A 16,956-nucleotide genomic window follows, 5' to 3' on the forward strand; every position below is an offset into this window, starting at 1 on the left:
ATAGCCACGTTACACGGCGGGTGGTCTCTGGCCAATTCGTGTGGCACTCTGGTGTGCCCCCGTAGCTTAGCGCATCTCGTCTACTCGAGATGTACAAAGCCCGGCTAACAAAAAAGTTGGAGAAGGCCAGACCCGTGGCAAATAGCTTGACCGCAACTTCGATCACCTTCAGACTTCTCGCCACAGCGACGAGAGTGGATGTATGGCGCTGGGTGGCAGAGGGGTTGAGAGGGGTTGTTTCGCCGGGGTTTTCTTCCACCAGAGAGCCCCTCCAACCGAGTGGCCCCGCCGATAACGTCGAACCCGTCCAGAGTTTCTCCTAGAGACTCGGAATTGCGAATGGGCATCTAACGGACAGAGAATCGGGCACCGTGGCTGAGGATGAAATGGGCCCGGTCTGTGGCGGGCCTGGCAACTTGACCCAGTGCTATGAGAGAGTCGGTTCCCAGCATCTACATACTTACCATAGGGCTAAGATGAGATGGCGGTTGCCGACAGTCTAGCAGATTAGCCGCCGAGGGGTGGAGCAGAAACCCCGATTTTAGGCTTGAATGGTGAAGGAAGGTGGATAGATATGCCGACAGTCTGTAGTTCTGCACGGAGTACCTCTTTAGGGTGGGAGAACATAGTCGAAACATGTGTATCAGGCTCTCGTTCATTTGAATGAGCAAGGCTGTCTCGCAGCCAGTGGACAGGATACCGAGTAAGTCGGTCACTAAAAGCCGAAACCATTGCCAACCGGCCGAGGTGCAATTTTGGCGTTGGGCATGAAAGGCGCAACCCCTCTCTGTGGCCCCGAACTAGTCTTTTGGTTCCCGCCAGGCGCCCAACCCAGAGACGGCGCCAGGCTCGGTTGCGCCCACTAGGGAATCGGTGGGACGCCGCGCTGGCCTAAGCCCGAGGATTGTCGGATGTGTCATTTCGCCATCGGTTGAGATCATCGCACATACGGAGTGCCTTACGGAGAGTTGGGGGTGCCACTCGTCAAAGGAGTGTTCAAAAGGGGGAGAGATCGCCTATCGACCGGGGGGTACAGCGCACGCTTCTATGAACTTCTATGAACAGCCCCGATCTAGATTCCGGAGATAATACCTGAGCGCAGGAGTGAAGGACTGCCTTTTGCCCAACCGCTAGAAAAGAGGGGGGAAGGGACGAGGTGGTCTGCAGTGATTGGCGGTCCCTTGTCCGAATCTCCAGGGTGTGCAAGGTGACTGGGGTTCGCGATGCAGGATCTCCACATCCCCGAATGGCGACGGTATGCTCGTCATTCAGTGGATCAGGGGCTCCAAGCGACAAGATCAGCAGGGATGGCTTGTATCATGTTCACCGCTTCTCTTGCCAGTCGCCAGTGGCCAGTGGCCAGCAGGAAGAGGAGGGGACCCCGAAAGAGGGAGGCTTATCGGGAGCGGGCTGGGAGAAATTAATAGTTCCAGAAAGTATTAGTTCACTAGCCTCTCATTGATGAATCAATCACCCGCCCCGCCCCCAAATACTCCATCACCCATCGCATGAAAAAGAAGCAGAAGCACAAGGGTTCCCTTGACAAGGAGTTGGCGGCAGACCCATGGGTAGCCCCGTTGGCCCGTGACAAAGCGAACCGCAGAACGAGGACCAGTCGCGTGAAGCACGAACCATTCAGACACGCGAAGGACCGCGCAGCCGGGTTGAGACGAAAAGAAGAAACAACCTCAGCGCTGCAGAATAATCAGTCGTTCATAGTCGTTCATAGTCCGCCATCGGACTTGCCATGGTTGCCAATTGCTCAATTGCCCAACTGCCAGCCTATCACGGTAGATCGATCCAGGTACACGCCCAGACGGCCCCGTGCGGTGGCTAACCAGCTTAGAGGGCGATCCGCTGTCACATCCTTCCATCCCTTCGGGCGCCAGCCTCATGCACCACTCAGCGCGTCTCCACTTGGCTGGGATGATACCGTCGCTGCTCCATCTGGCGTGGCCAACCTGTATCTGCAGCTGCCACGCTGCGAACAGCGCATCCACGATGATTCTAGGGATTCTGAGGTATCTCCGTGGAGAGGAGAATTGTCTAGGCTAGGGGCTCCTAGTATGGAGTCGGGATGCGCTCTCCCTCATCATGGACTGCTCACTTTCGGTTAGTGTTCCGTCGTGTGCCTCCACTCCCTCCTATAGGAGTATAGGAGGATCGTAGTACCGTAATTTCGGAGGAGATACTGGACCGCACGCATTGCCTCAGGGAGACCCTGGCCCGGGGTGGAACGGAGCATTCTGCATTCTCGTGGCGGTGGGATTGAACCTTGCGCGAGAGCTGTCGGCCATGGAGTCCCCCAGTCGGTGCTGCTCCTCCGGGTGATAGCTGCTGCGTCGTACAAAGTGTCCAGACGGAGCCTCTCCAATCATACGTGGGGTCCGACTGATTTCCGAGTTGGGCGATCCTCTGCGGCCGTCACGTTGTCCACGGTCATATTGTGGTCTGGGGGTAATATGGGTCGGATCAAGAGAGCCTTTAGGGTTTGGAATGTGGTGAGAATCTGTCTGGTGATTGTAGTTGGCGATGGCAGGTTTTCGGGGCCATCGTGGCGGTTCGGGAGGCTGATTGGGTTGTTTGGGAATCCATAGCTGTTCCTTGGTTGGTGGTCAAGCAGGGGACGAAGATCAAAGTGCCGATTGTAAAACCAACGAGACCAACCAAGTGACCCAGTGACCAAGCCCATCGCCCAAGCCCTAAGGAGGTCGACTTTCCAGCAGAGTAGGAGCGCGTTCGTACGGCGATTGCCGAATAGGGTTGAGTCTCCCCGCTTCGCTCTGGACACCCAGCCATCTCTTCTCTCGTCTCTTCTCCTCCCACCTTTCTTCCCTTTCTTCTCCGCCCCCCTTTCCTGATCCACCAACTCCCCTCTGTACAACATTTTGTTCTCGTTCGTTTTGCATATTGTGCGATCGCTGTACTAAGCCTGTTTGTGGTGACACTCGTTTCGTGTTTTGTTTCCCTTCGCTAAGTGGAGAGCGGTAGGTCGTGCTTCATCCCACGCAGCCAGACTGCCGCTGATCTCCGCACCTCGCCAGGAACACACCACGACGGCCGATTTTGCAGCCCGAAACCAGATGAATACCTTGTCGGGACACTGCGGTTCTTGATCATCTTGTGATTTCTCTGCCCTTCGAGGCGTTCATTGTGTGAGTGGCCCGCTGGCCCTGCGCTTTTTCCGCGCAGATCATCTTCGACCCCTCAGCCCCTCTTGTTTCCCCTTACTTGGGACCGCCTCCGTCAAAACCACACCGCCAGCCCGCCACCACGCAGAATAACCCTAGCCCTTGCCCTGCCACTACTGCAGCTTGCGGGGTTCTCTCTTGGGGTCTGTTGCGTGCGGCGTGGTTTACGTGTGCGGCCTCAAAACGCTCCGGAGGCGGGCCCTCTTCAACAATCAAGATCACTAGGCTGACCGATGCTGCTGTGCCCCATAGTTGGACTTTACGGCTGCTTTGCCCACCATGGCCTTCAAGAATGGGCTGAGTGAACGCCTCGACGAGCTTCGTTTCCCGTCCCCACGCTCCCCGCCGTCCGAATCGGTCTACCCCGGGTATAGCTCGCTTTCGCCCGGCCACTCCAACTTCGGATCTCCCTTCTCACGACCCTCGGGAGAGGTGCGGGCCAATCTGCAACGTCGATTCACGACGGACTCGAGCAAATTCCCTTCGTCATGGAATTATCTGAACCAGGGGGCCGCCCAGCTGCCAGACCCTCTCGACCTGCTATCTTCGGTGAGCCCAGTGTTTCGTTCTTCTGATGGTGCTGCATGCGTGCCCTGTGCGGATTCCCACCCGCGATCCTGTGTGGTGTCTGTGAATCGAGGTCTTGGTTAGCTATGCTCTGGTCAATTGGACAAGGAAGGAAAGCCACGGAACATGTGCGCAACCTTCACAAGCCCCCCTGGGGCGATGGGTCGGTTGGGGTGAAAGTTGTCGTTTCATCCCGCCGGTTGTGGCCTGTGATCAGCTTGCATGGCCTCACCATGGTCGCCCAGCTTCCAAACCTCTTTTCGTCCTCACCCGCCAGGTTTCCTTCGTTCTCTCTTCCCATCTGCCCCTCTGCCCTTCTGCCCCATTTCACTTCTGCCCCTCTTCACTTCTTCCCCGCGTCCCCCTCCTCCCTCCGTGTCTTCACCCCTCTCCACTCATTGGAAGGGCGCTCTGTTGCTCAAGGCCGCACCTCCCAGATCCACGTGCACGGTCCTTTTATCAATCGTATCCTGAACGGTGCTGGCACCTTTTGGCCTGCATGCCGAACTTGGACTTGAGCTGCCTCCATTGCATCTTTGCTTTCATCCCTTGCAATCCGTGGGAATCCTTCGATCCCATGCCCCTTTGGCATCCTCATTCCCCATTCTCATATCCGCCTTTGCACGTTCTCATTCACTGTTCTTACTTGCATATAACCCTCTCTGACTCTTTCCAGTTTGAGAAAAAGCGTCAGCATATTGAATATATGCGAGAGCAGAAACGACGCTTCGAGGAAGACATGAAGTTGCTGGACATGCAGCACGAGAAGGAAAAGATCGAAATGGACCAGCTGGCTCGGGATCTCGCTAAGGCTGGCCTCTCGGGGCCGGTGAGCGAGCCTACAACTCCTCCCGATCACTCGGAGCCTACGGTGTCTTCCGCCTCTCGTCCAGGCAGATTCTCAACTTCCAGCGTCACTTCGTCTCCGGGGTTTTTCTCGGCTTTCGCCCCTTCTTCGCAGCTGACTTCACCCCAAGCTCCCTCCCATTCGCATTCGGCTCAACCGGCCCAGCAGCCAGTCGATCGATTCGCTGGTCACTCGATGCCTACTTCCCGTCGCAACTCAGAGAAGGAGGACTTTGTTGTGGAGAGTGCTCCCTTCCGACCGGGTCCTACGTAAGTCAACCCTTTCTTTGATATTTCTATTGTTCTTGCCTTGAATCCCAGTATGCGGTCACGAGACAATCTGCTCTCGATTGACTGGCTGGTGACTGCAAGGCAACGCCTCATTTTGTGAGAGTTTCCAGTCTAACATTTCTCCAGGCTACACCGATACTCGCTGCCTAGTAACAACTTCAGCAGCCCGTATCGGTCCAACGTCGCCGGCTCGGGATATAATTCAGGAACTGGCGTTGATTCCTTTGCTGCGACGAAACACCTCTTCCCCAGCGATGAGCACAAGTTGAACATGTTGAGAGACGAAGACCGACTTTCTACTCCGGACATCAAAGGATACATCAGAATGACCGAGCCTGATGACAAGTTCCCGACCCTATCTCGCCGAGATGGTTCAAATATCGTAAGCATATGCCATCTTTGACTCAGCTAAGGAAGTGATGCTGAACACTGTTTTACAGCTCTCGGCAAATCCCGATGCGCTTGATCTGGCCAACTCCCGAACTCCGGGTCCGGAATCGTACTCGTTCCACAGCCGGTATCGCTCCAGCCACCAGAGCATGCCTCAGAACATGACCAGCGCGATGCGCCTCGATAAGTTGAGCAGCCCGACCAGCGAGGACAATGTCAGCGTGGCTCACGCTCGCCACCATGCCCGTCACTCCCTTGAGGGCGGTCTGACCTTCTCCACTGATCGCACTCCTGAGACTATGGCGCCGGTTCCTTCCAGCCGTCCCACCTCGTTGCAGTCATCATACTCAACAAGCGATCTGCCGACTGTCAAGCGCAGTGGCTTCGACGCTGCGATCACCCCTCCGAAGTCCAATGCTGAGCACCTTCACCACCATAATGCTAGCATGGGACGGATCCCCACGGGAGCCGTCAATCCTCGCTCTGCCAAGGAATCCCCGGAGTCCGAGGTTATCCAGAGCGGTCAGGCTCAAACTATTCTCCAAGCTAGCGCTGCACCTTTTGGTCCTCAGTTGACTACGGCGGTCCCCAGTAATGGGATCACTGGCTCCGTTACTTCTGCAGGCGTTCCATTCCCTCCCATGTATGGCTATGGACTCCAGCCGTACGCTGGGCCGGTGACCCAGGCGACCAATCAGATGACGAACTTCGGACAAGCAACTAATTATGCAGCTTACCCTACCTATGCTGCTAGCTACCGCTTCAATGATGCTGCTGCACGAGGTGGAGTCACTCAGCGCCGGCAGACCGAGAGCGATGCGGGACAGGCGACCCGCTACGCGAACTTCCCAATTGAGCACTACAAGGGCGAACTATACACCCTATGCAAGGACCAGCACGGCTGCCGATACTTGCAGCGTAAGCTGGAGGAGCGAAACCCCGAGCATGTGCAGCTGATTTTCAGCGAGACTTACATGCATGTGGTCGAGTTGATGACGGGTATGGAATTCTTATCGTTCATTTACCAGATTGAAATTGCATGCTAACTCTTTTTGATAGATCCGTTTGGCAACTACCTGTGTCAAAAGCTCCTAGAGTACTCCAATGATGACCAGCGAACTGCCTTGATTGACAATGCCGCTCCCCAGCTCGTTAAGATCGCGCTGAACCAGCATGGCACCCGGGCCCTTCAAAAGATGATTGAGTTCATCTCCACGCCACAGCAGACCCAAACGGTCATTGACGCCCTGAAGCACCATGTCGTTGAGTTGGTCCAGGATTTGAATGGCAATCACGTCATTCAAAAATGCCTGAACCGCCTGGGTGCTGAGGAAGCTGAGTTCATTTACGAGGCTGTGGGCGCTCACTGCGTCGTCGTTGGTACCCACCGTCATGGCTGCTGTGTCCTTCAGCGGTGCATTGATCATGCGTCTGGTGCGCAAAAGGCTCGGTTGATCGCCCAGATCACCTCGAACTCGTTCGCCCTTGTCCAGGATCCTTTCGGGAACTACGTTGTTCAGTATATTCTGGATCTTGCGGAAACGCGATTCACCAACCCTCTTTGTCAAACATTTGCCGGCAATATACCTTCCCTGTCCAAGCAGAAGTTCAGCTCCAACGTTATCGAAAAGTGTTTGCGAACTGCTGATGGCTTTGCTCGTCGTGATATGATTGACGAGATTCTGTCTGGCAATGAGCTGGAGAAGATGCTGCGCGATTCATTCGCCAACTATGTTGTGCAGACTGCCATGGATTTCGCTGATCAAGAAACGCGTACACGCATTGTCGAATCCATCCGCCCCATCCTTCCTTCAATCCGTCAGACCCCCCACGGGCGCCGCATTGCCGGTAAGATAATGGCCACTGAAAATTCTGGCCGATCTAGTGCCCAGAACAGCGGGCAGGTCACCCCCAACGAGCTCTCGAATTCGGCGCAAATTCCGGCGCAGGTGCTCCAGAAGCCTTTCCCTCCTTACCCGCAGGGCTGCTCCTCCGTTCACACTCCGACTGGATCCGGCAGCTTTAGTGGCCAGGGCTTCTCGAGCCCTACGGGTTCTCCTCCTAGCGGACCCCCCAGCGAGAATCCCTCGATCTTCAGCCCGCCTGCGCCCCCAACCAATGGCCACATCAGCGCCCAGAGCCACGTTTACGCCTACTTTTAACGGGGGCCCTTTCCGCTTCCCATGTGCATACCATCTTCACCCAACTGTACCCATATCAATCGACACGATGCTATGATATTCTGATGATTTAACGGATTCCAATTCAAGGCTGTCATCATACCGGGGCCTAGTTGCATGTGCCATGATCTACTCGGTATCAGCATTCCATCCAACCCCGTTCCATCTTGTTTCGCCTGCATTTGACTTTCTCTTCCTGTGCATGAGGCAATGCGCCACGACTCTTCCCGCATCTGGCAAATATTCACGTGTTGCATATTGCATACATTTTCATCTATGAAGCGAAACTGGCATGGTGCAGTCAGCGTGGGAGCACTGTTCCGACATGCTTCCATAGCGTTTGTCTCTTTCCCCGCCTTTTTGTACTTTTCCCCCCAATGATCTTTCACTTCCTTGACGTCCCCTGGCAACGCAATGACAATGCCTGCCTTTGATCGTTCCTCGAGGGATGGTTGGGCTTTCATTGCGTTGGTCCTGGTGGGCGAGGTTGACGTATGATCATTTCATTTCCTGCATTGTGTTTCCTCATCCATTTCTTCTTTTCTTTACCCCCTCCCCCCTGTACTTTGCGCTTGATTTTGAATTGCACCAGTGTCGTGTTGGGTCTTTCAAACATCTATCCTGGGGAATGATGTGACTATGCGCTATTTTGTTTGCTGGGACAACTCGTTTGAGCTGAATCAGCGATCGAAGTTGTCTGTCAGGTCTTTTCCTGCTGCTTATGACCTCAGGTCGCTCGATGGATGTTCTGATTTATTTCATCACGCACTTTCTGCACTTTTGTACTTTAGCACTGGAATCGACTTCGGGTTCATGAACTATTCATTTCTAACATGTATGCTGCTTGAATCTTGTAATAAATCTTAAGCTTCATTTAGGGTAAAGTGGAGCCATCACGCGTCGCGTGATCACGTGACCCAAGTGAACTTGGACACTGAGGCCGCAGGTCGAGGCCGCACGACTCATCGACTTGTTTGATAACAACTTCTGTTTCCAGTGAAATCCAAGGAACTTGGCGACTCATGCAGCCCATTGACGTCGCTCGTTCCCTGGGCGCACAATGGCCCTGCCGGGACGTCCAGGCGAGGCAGCTTGCCAGCCTGCTCCATGTGAGTATTTCTCGGAGGTCTCTCCGAGCTCCGCAGCTGGTTGGAGTCAGATCAAACAGGGTCATTCCAAAGCCTGCTAATTCAAGATTCCACGATAGCCTAGTATTTCTAGCCCGCCAACGATGGTGGTATACGGCGTGGCTGCCACCTGCAAAACAACCATCATCCGCGGCGTCCTGTCCACACTCGAAGTGCCGTATGCCTTCGTTCGCAGTTCAGAATGCATCACTGGACGACATCTCCTGACCAAGATCCTTTGGAACACACTCGAGGCCCTTGGGAAGAAAGATGAGTGGGAGAAGTTCGGCAAAGGGCGATGCGAACACGTGAGCACCCTTGCGGTGCTGTTGGAGGAGTGTCTCGCAACGAAGCCGGACGAGCAGCGCGGGAAGTTTGTGTTGGTGCTGGATGAAATTGATCGGCAGCGAGAGGCACCACAGACATTACTGTCTGCTTTGGCACGACTGGGAGAGATCGTGAGTGATTTCTCGAAGCATGGTTGGCAGGTGGCCCGTGGATGCGTACTGACCCGGCCGCTGAACAGATTCCGTCGCTTTGTGTTGTTCTGGTGCTGAGCTCGACTCCTCGACCGCTTTTTCTACAGAGTGCAGCAGTCCCCCACATCAGCTTTCCTCCGTATACCAGGAAGGAGGCTATCGACATTCTACTGGCGTCCCCAGTGCCGTTGGTGGAAGGTCTGCCTGACGAGACTTGTTCGCGGGTATATCCGCACTTTGTCGCAACAATTTTCGATACCCTAGTTGGACCAACGGCAGGATCCATCCCCACGTTCCGATCTATATGCAACCGACTGTGGCCCTTGTTCGTCGCACCAGTGGTGCAGGGCGAGGCTCCGCCCGGCAGGAACACGGAATGGGACTTCACCCGTCTACTGGTGAAGAATCGGGCACTTTTCCGGCACCAAGGCGAGTCAGCGCTCGTGCATCGCATTGTGCCCGAGGACTCCACCAACCCGGGAAAGACAGTCCGGAAGCCACTGGCAATCTCAGCTGCTCCATCCGCCCTGCCTCACCTCCCTTATTTCTCGACATTGATTCTGACATCCGCATACCTGGCATCTCACACCCCGCAACGTCTGGACACAATCTTCTTCTCCAAGTTCTCTTCATCATCGCTGTCGGCACGTAACAAGCGCGCCCACCATCGTCGCCGGCTGAAGGTCCTTTCCCAAGCGCGGGCCGAAGATAGAGCAGCTGCCAACGACGATCCCTCGACACCCCGGAAGGGCAAGCGGACGAAAACCCGCATCACAAAATCCACCCTTTCCTCCGCCTTCGCCACATCCTCTGCCACAACGTCCGCAATTGGCGGCGGCGCGGGCATCACGGGCCCATCGACTATTCTCACAGCCCGCCCATTCCCTCTAGAACGCCTCCTGGCAATCTACCATGCCGTCGATCCCAACCCACCCGAAAACCCCATCCGTACCGGTGCTGTGGCAGATCAGATCTACGCTGAGCTAGCGACGTTACGCCGTCTGCGTCTTGTGGTGCCTGCTTCGGGCCATGTTGGATTTGCGAGCACGGGGAGTGGGAATACAAGTGCGGATGCGGGCGAAAAGTGGTGCGTGAATGTGTCGGGTGATTGGATTGGGGAGCTGGCGAAGGGCATTGGGGTTGAAGTTGGAGAGTGGCTTGCCGGTGGGCTGGATTGATCGTGGTTGCGTTCTGTGCATTGTGGGAGTATGAAGAGGAATTTGACTTTGGCATTGGTGTTCTGAATTGGTTGGCTGGTACATCTTTGCAGGCATCGCATGTTAAGTGGGATGCAAATAAATTATACCCGTTTTTCTCTTATGAACGCTTGTTCCTTGATTTTCCTGCCGTATATAATAGACGTAGATTGTACTGATTGCTTAAGGTACAGCTTTATGAGCCAAAAACACCGGTCGAACTACAAGAGGGTATTCCCGAGAAGAGCAGAAAGTCACATCGGATGGAAAACAAAGCCCCAGTTGTGATGAATCCTACCAAATCCACTGGTCCACAGTCGCTTGGGAACAAACCAGCAAGCTCGGCGTCTGCGGCCCCTGCTGATTCAACACGCCCTCGCTCGCCTCAAAGCACAGGCCAGTAATCGGACAAGGATAACGGTATTTCGAGAGCGGTGAGGGAACTGGATTGCCTGTATTCAGCGAGAAGAATTGAACTGTGCGGTCATCAGATGCTGAATAGGGATTGATTAGTTAGATAATTATCTCGATATCAACATAAAGTGAAAGGGAGAGTTTACCGCTCGCTAGGAGACCCAGCTCGGCGCTCACGTCGAAATCAGGAATCGCATCGGGCGCGAAGTCGGGGAAGGAGAGGTAAGGGTGACTAGAGACATGCGAGCGGGCAAGGGGTTTCGGCTTGTGCTGGAGGCCATTGGCCGCGAAGCGGATGTCGTACATCTCCAGCTGGCTTGGGGTGAGTGACATAAATTGAGTGGCAGTAGTGGATTAGCCACTCACTGAATTGGGGCCCGAAACGACAACTCGGTAGGGATCGACTTTCCGAATCTTCGTCACCGACTGCGAATGCTGCAACCGCAAGGAACTATCGCCAGTGCGAACATCGTACAAGAATACGGTGGAGTTGCGCAGGCCCGAGACAATGACGTCCGAGGAGAGCCACTCAACCGCACGAATGCTCGCATGTGACGAATTGCCATGTCGGCGGAAGCCTTGAGTCCCGTTGCTCCTCTCGTTTGGGAAGGGTTTCTGCGAGAGCGTCCAGTGGCTACCGAAGCCTTCGAGCGTGTGCAGTCCGTCCGAGGTGCCGATTGCAAAAAGGGCTTTGTCGCCGGTTGGACATGCCGCTGAGCACCAGAGGGAGGGGGTCGTGCGAATCCGGATTGGATGTGCGACTGTAAACAAAATTGTGAATACAATGCTCCCAGTAATTACGCTTAATTGTGTTGACGTACAGTAAGCGGGCCAGCGATAGTCTCCACCTTCGTCCGGGTCTGGCAGCATGCGTGGGGCTAGAAAGGAGTCACCGCCGGGGCCGCTGTCCATTGTTGCTCTGTGATTGTTAGTGATGTTATTGGTCGAGGGCCTGAGAGGTTAGGGGATAACATACAGTAGATAGCCGGTATGACTTAGAGAGATTGACGACAGCTGGGATGCACTGTCAGTGACTTTGGATCATATCGGGCCCAGGCACGATGCGGCGTACCCTGTAACTTTCTTTGAAGAGGACCCGCTCCATGGTGCGGTTGTATGTCCATTTCTCTTCGTCGAAGTCAGGGAAGCAGATCCTAAGTACACATTAATAGCAATCCCATCTGAGGGACCGATAGGATAGACAAACGACACAGATGATTCATCCCCACGATGTCCAGCTAGTGAAAAGCGGTTAGTCAATCGCCTAAATCACATTGAACCAGGGCACGTACTGGTAATCAAAGCTCCCGAACGAGGATTTCGTAGCACATGACGCATAGAGTAATCATCCGGCCATGGCTCAAACTGATGAAGCTTCCTGCGCCGCAGCTGGCTGACGTAAATGCCGGCTTGCTCGTCCCGTAGCGTAGCCAAGGTAGAAGCACGGGCTCGGATCTCTCTGTCCGCGCCGACGAGCGGGTGGTGGAGGAAGCTTGGCTTGCGGACCGTCTCGCGGGCTACACGCCGGCTGACATGGGCACGCTTCTCCTCTTTCTGAAGGGGTTTAGGGTCAACTTTTCTGGAGTCTGGATTATGGGATCCCAAGTGCTGACCTCTTGCTCATTACGTTTCCGCTTGACGGACTCCTGGGAGTACTGGGCGCCCGCTGGCGCAACGTGGTTGGCCTGGATCTTGAAGTACTTCTTCTTCTCGGGGTCTGGTAGATTTCCGTTAGAGTTCGCTTGCTTCTGGTAGATGTTCAAACGCGGAAACTGGAGCTTTAAGAAGCACCAAGTGTGCAGATGGAGTGTGCAACGGACGGGAGAACACTCACCGTAATAAAACCCGGGAATATCTGGATTCATCTTCGCGACGATCTGTAGTAAAGAGACAGGATAAGTGGAGCAGATTAATCAACCGTGGGTTGAACAATAGAGTAGTCGCTAAAGGCTTGTCTGAAAGTGAACATAATATGGGACCGGGTAGGCGTTGAGTTTATGGGCGAGTTGAAAGAACAGGCTCACGAGGCCGTCAGGTAGTCAACTGTGATGACAACCATGCCCAGGGATGGACGCGCATGAAAAACCCTATTTTGACTAACACGAGATGGGCCAACCTCAGCATCGTCGATTCCACAGGCTGCTGCTGCGTCGATTTCTTCGATGGCGATGGTGACGTCCGGCGCGTTACATAATCCTGTGGCCTGAGGCGACGAGGGACCGGGTGGACCGTGGATATACTCCGTAGATCGCTACGGTTGCTTTACCGAGGTTCACCCCGGTTACCACGACGATTGGTGGGAAATGGCCTTTACCTGTCTTCGAGATACGCTGAGACACAAATGGATCCGTACATGATGAATGATAGTAGGTGGCCTCAGAAGCAGTGGTGGGCGTGGAGACAGAACTTTGGCCGGACTCCACGAAGTAGATGGATCTTGGACCCAAGTACACATTGCCGCTTGACTTGGAGCCTTGTTCTGCAATTCCTAGCATCACCTTGCTAGGATTTGATATAGAGGATAACTCGTTGATGTGCAGCTATTCGGAGACGTGATCAAATGGCATTGGCAGGCTGCTGAGTAGCTCAAGGGGTCTTAGACAGGTTCTTCTGAGCCCAGCGGACTGTATACTCGGCTAAGTCTCTCCGTTCTGGTGGCGGCGAGGGCTTGGGCGCCTGCGTATCCAGGTGCATCTCGCACTCCTTCCCGGGCAGCCTTCGACTCGTCTGGTCTCTTTTCGTGCCTTCTTGGTTTGGCATGGCCTTGTTGACAGCTGGTAAGCGCGCCTGGACGCTAGATCTGTTTTCCGTGGATTATCCCACTTTTTATTTCTAGCAAAACACGTCATTGTCGCCAAACAAGCAGTCCTACTTGCTGTTTCTGCTCAAGAGTCGCCTTTCGTTGCTGCCGCGCTAACCGTGGTGTGATTCCATCCAACCTCCTCCTTGTTTATAACCTCATCCTCACTTACCCATCCGACATCTTTCCTGTCCGTTCTCTGCATCACTGCTAGGAGCATCTCTTCATTGGTTTTGTTGTTCATACCAAAATTGCCTTCGTCATGAGGCCCAAAGCTGAGGCTTTTGACCCTAGAGACATGTCGCTTCGCAGCCACCCCCCGGAGGACACATGTGGCCAAGAGGACAAGGAAGCACCCGCAGCTCCTGATTTACCCGAGCTCACGAAGAAAGAGACTGCCAGGGATCTAGATATCCTCATCGCTGAACTGGAAGAGGAAGATGGGAAAGACACTGACCCAGAGGTGATCACCATCGCTGAAGGCGCCGGGGCCAAATTCCAACCTGATCTGCTGCGAACAAACCTCCATTTGGGCCTGAGCGACACAGAGGTGATGGCTGCACGACGCAAGTATGGCTGGAACCGGATGAAAGAAGAACGGCGAAACAACTTTTTGAAGTTCTTCATGCTCTTCGTCGGCCCCGTGCAGTTTGTCATGGAGGTAGGTCACTGTTAATCGAAACTCCCATGAACCATCCAGGTACCGGTGAAGAACCCTGACCATGGCGATGAACAGGCTTCAGCACTACTTGCTGCCGGATTGCAGGACTGGATCGACTTCGGAGTCATCTGTGGTCTGCTATTTCTCAATGCATGTGTCGGCTTCATCCAGGAATACCACGCGGGAAACATCGTCGATAGCCTCAAGAAGACACTTGCCCTGAAGGCGATTGTGACCCGCAATGGACAGTCGTTCGAGATCGGTGTAGAGGAAGTGGTTCCTGGAGATGTAATCCATGTTGAAGACGTGAGTGCTTCCCGACTCAACAACAACACACCTGGTGAACAGAATAGCTTGCTAATTTGAGTGCAGGGCACAATCATCCCAGCTGATGGCGTGATTGTCTCCGAAGAGGCCCATTTGCAAGTCGACCAGTCTTCTATCACTGGAGAATCTCTCGCTGTGGACAAGCATCACAACGATAATTGTTTTGCCTCATCGGCCGTCAAGCGGGGGTCTGCCCTTCTGATTGCGACTGCGATCGGTGATCATACCTTTGTCGGACGCGCTGCAGCACTAGTAAATCTTGCTGATAGCGGTACTGGTCATTTTACCTTGGTACTAAATGGGATCAGCATGGTTCTCCTGGCTCTTGTGGTTCTTACACTGCTCGTCGTGTGGGTGGCATCGTACTATCGGTCGGACCCAATTATTGACATCCTGGAATTCACCCTGGCAATCACGATCGTTGGAGTCCCGGTTGGCCTCCCAGCAGTTGTCACAACTACCATGGCGGTTGGGGCATCCTATTTGGCCAAACGCAATGCCATTGTGCAAAAGCTATCCGCAATTGAGTCGCTGGCTGGAGTCGAGATACTTTGCTCCGACAAGACTGGCACTCTGACTCGCAACAAGCTTGCTTTGGGTGAACCGTTTACAACTCCCGGCGTGACCAAAAACGATATCATGCTGACATCCTGTCTGGCCGCAAGTCACAAGAAAAGGGGCATCGATGCCATCGATAGGGTTTTTATCAAAGCCCTGAAAGCATATCCCGAGGTCAAGGAAGAAATTGGAGCATACAAAATGATTGAATTCCACCCCTTTGATCCAGTTTCCAAGAAAGTCACGGCGGTTGTCGAATCCCCACAAGGTGAACGAATCATCTGTGTCAAAGGAGCACCTATCCCAGTACTGCGAACTGTCCAGGATGACCACCCTGTCCGCGAGTTTATCGAGACTGCATACCTTCACAAGGTCACCGAGTTTGCCAGCCGTGGATTCCGTGCCCTGGGGATTGCTCGCAAGGTTGGCGACCAGCCTTGGCAGGTCCTGGGAATCGTGCCCTGCTCGGACCCTCCTCGCCATGACACCGCGAAGACCATCGCCGAGGCCAAGCGGCTCGGGCTAGCCGTCAAGATGCTGACTGGAGATGCTGTAGGTATTGCACGTGAGACTGCTCGCCAGCTCGGACTTGGCACTAACATCTACAACGCGGAACGTCTTGGAGTCACGGGTGCTGGCGATATGCCTGGCTCTGAAGTCAATGACTTTGTCGAGGCTGCCGATGGCTTTGCCGAGGTCTTTCCACAGCACAAGTATAGCGTCGTGGAGATTCTCCAGAAGCGAGGAAACCTGGTAGCCATGACCGGGGATGGTGTGAATGATGCTCCATCGCTGAAGAAGGCCGATACGGGTATTGCGGTTGAGGGTGCTTCTGATGCCGCTCGTTCGGCTGCTGACATTGTCTTCCTCGCACCTGGTCTCTCTGCGATCATCGATGCCATCAAAACATCCCGCCAGATCTTCCACCGCATGTATGCGTACGTGATTTATCGCATTGCGCTGTCTCTGCACCTGGAGATCTTTTTCGGACTATGGATTTCCGTTATGAACGAGGTGCTAGATCTTCGCCTGGTGGTCCTACTGGCTATCTTTGCAGACATTGCCACACTGGCTATTGCTTATGACAACGCGCCGTACTCAAATTCTCCCGTAAAATGGAACCAGCCGAAGCTGTGGGGCATCGCTGTCATCCTGGGAGCTATCCTAGCGGGCGGGTCATGGATATCGTTCGGTACCATGCTTCTGCGAGGCGAGCATGGCGGTGTAGTGCAGAACTATGGCGCTCGCGACCCAGTAATGTTCCTCGAGATTGCGCTCACCCAGAACTGGCTCATTTTCATCACCCGTCATATCAACGGCCCTTTCTGGAAGAACTTGCCGTCACTGCAGTTGTTCTTGGCGGTGATGGCTGTGGACATCACTGCAACGCTGATGGTGATCTTCGGCGCGTTCGTCAACCGGGAAACGTCAATTGTCGCGGTGGTTCGCATCTGGATCTTTTCCGCGGGCGTCGAGGTTGTCTGTGCAATCGTGTACCACCTCTTGCAGAACTCCACAGCCTTTGACGATCTCATGCATGGTCGAAGCCTGCGGGGCAAGTCGCGGGAGCGATCCTGGGAAGACTTCTGTAAGTCTCACCGTTTATCCAGCTTGTCACAACCCGTTAACTCACCCGCCACAGTGCTTTCTCTGCAGCGGGTGTCCACCCAGCACGAGAAGACGACTTGAGTGCATCAGCTGGCGAATTACTCACGAACGGCTCTCTCCTGACATTATGTACCCTGAAACGTGACTGACGAAGATCCCGCGAGCTAGCTGGAGAGCAGGTGACAGGAATCAATTTCAGTTCAGCTTGCAAATTACAGAGGAGGCTTTCTTGCTCGGACATGTTTGGCGGGAGGCGAACCGGTCCATTTTTACCTCTGCTTGTATTGCGGCCAAACAGATGTTAGCCTTGCTCGTGGCGTC

At 54.3% G+C, this 16,956-nt stretch overlaps 5 protein-coding genes across 5 annotated transcripts; 3 read left to right on the forward strand and 2 right to left on the reverse strand.

Annotated features, from left to right (window-relative positions):
- Window positions 1-3,470: 3,470 nt before the first annotated feature.
- On the forward strand, window positions 3,471-7,447 carry N7482_003316 (uncharacterized protein; the record flags this gene model as incomplete). Its single annotated transcript, XM_056685441.1, has 5 exons — window positions 3,471-3,740; window positions 4,435-4,874; window positions 5,022-5,277; window positions 5,336-6,284; window positions 6,345-7,447. The coding sequence occupies 5 exons, from the start codon at window positions 3,471-3,473 to the stop codon at window positions 7,445-7,447; spliced, it is 3,018 nt and encodes a 1,005-aa protein (XP_056544183.1).
- A 965-nt stretch (window positions 7,448-8,412) lies between these two features.
- On the forward strand, window positions 8,413-10,249 carry N7482_003317 (origin of replication complex subunit 5 family protein; the record flags this gene model as incomplete). Its single annotated transcript, XM_056685442.1, has 3 exons — window positions 8,413-8,619; window positions 8,673-9,050; window positions 9,119-10,249. Coding segments are annotated over 3 exons (1,716 nt in total), but the record flags the coding sequence as incomplete, so codon positions are not given.
- Window positions 10,250-10,561: 312 nt separating this feature from the next.
- On the reverse strand, window positions 10,562-12,546 carry N7482_003318 (uncharacterized protein; the record flags this gene model as incomplete). The annotated part of the gene is made up of 10 exons (XM_056685443.1): window positions 10,562-10,761; window positions 10,828-10,993; window positions 11,048-11,442; window positions 11,503-11,600; window positions 11,658-11,695; window positions 11,754-11,835; window positions 11,889-11,919; window positions 11,974-12,235; window positions 12,295-12,398; window positions 12,516-12,546. 10 exons carry the CDS (start codon window positions 12,544-12,546, stop codon window positions 10,562-10,564), a joined length of 1,407 nt encoding a protein of 468 aa, XP_056544185.1.
- Window positions 12,547-13,267: 721 nt separating this feature from the next.
- N7482_003319 (uncharacterized protein) lies at window positions 13,268-13,664 on the reverse strand (the record flags this gene model as incomplete). Its single annotated transcript, XM_056685444.1, has 2 exons — window positions 13,268-13,481; window positions 13,654-13,664. The coding sequence occupies 2 exons, from the start codon at window positions 13,662-13,664 to the stop codon at window positions 13,268-13,270; spliced, it is 225 nt and encodes a 74-aa protein (XP_056544186.1).
- A 79-nt stretch (window positions 13,665-13,743) lies between these two features.
- On the forward strand, window positions 13,744-16,716 carry N7482_003320 (plasma-membrane proton-efflux P-type ATPase; the record flags this gene model as incomplete). The annotated part of the gene is made up of 3 exons (XM_056685445.1): window positions 13,744-14,142; window positions 14,182-14,448; window positions 14,515-16,716. The coding sequence occupies 3 exons, from the start codon at window positions 13,744-13,746 to the stop codon at window positions 16,714-16,716; spliced, it is 2,868 nt and encodes a 955-aa protein (XP_056544187.1).
- Window positions 16,717-16,956: the final 240 nt, after the last annotated feature.

This window comes from Penicillium canariense, assembly GCF_028826845.1.
Source record: "Penicillium canariense strain IBT 26290 chromosome Unknown utg000002l_segment0_segment0, whole genome shotgun sequence".
NCBI classification, from domain to species: Eukaryota; Fungi; Ascomycota; class Eurotiomycetes; order Eurotiales; family Aspergillaceae; genus Penicillium; species Penicillium canariense.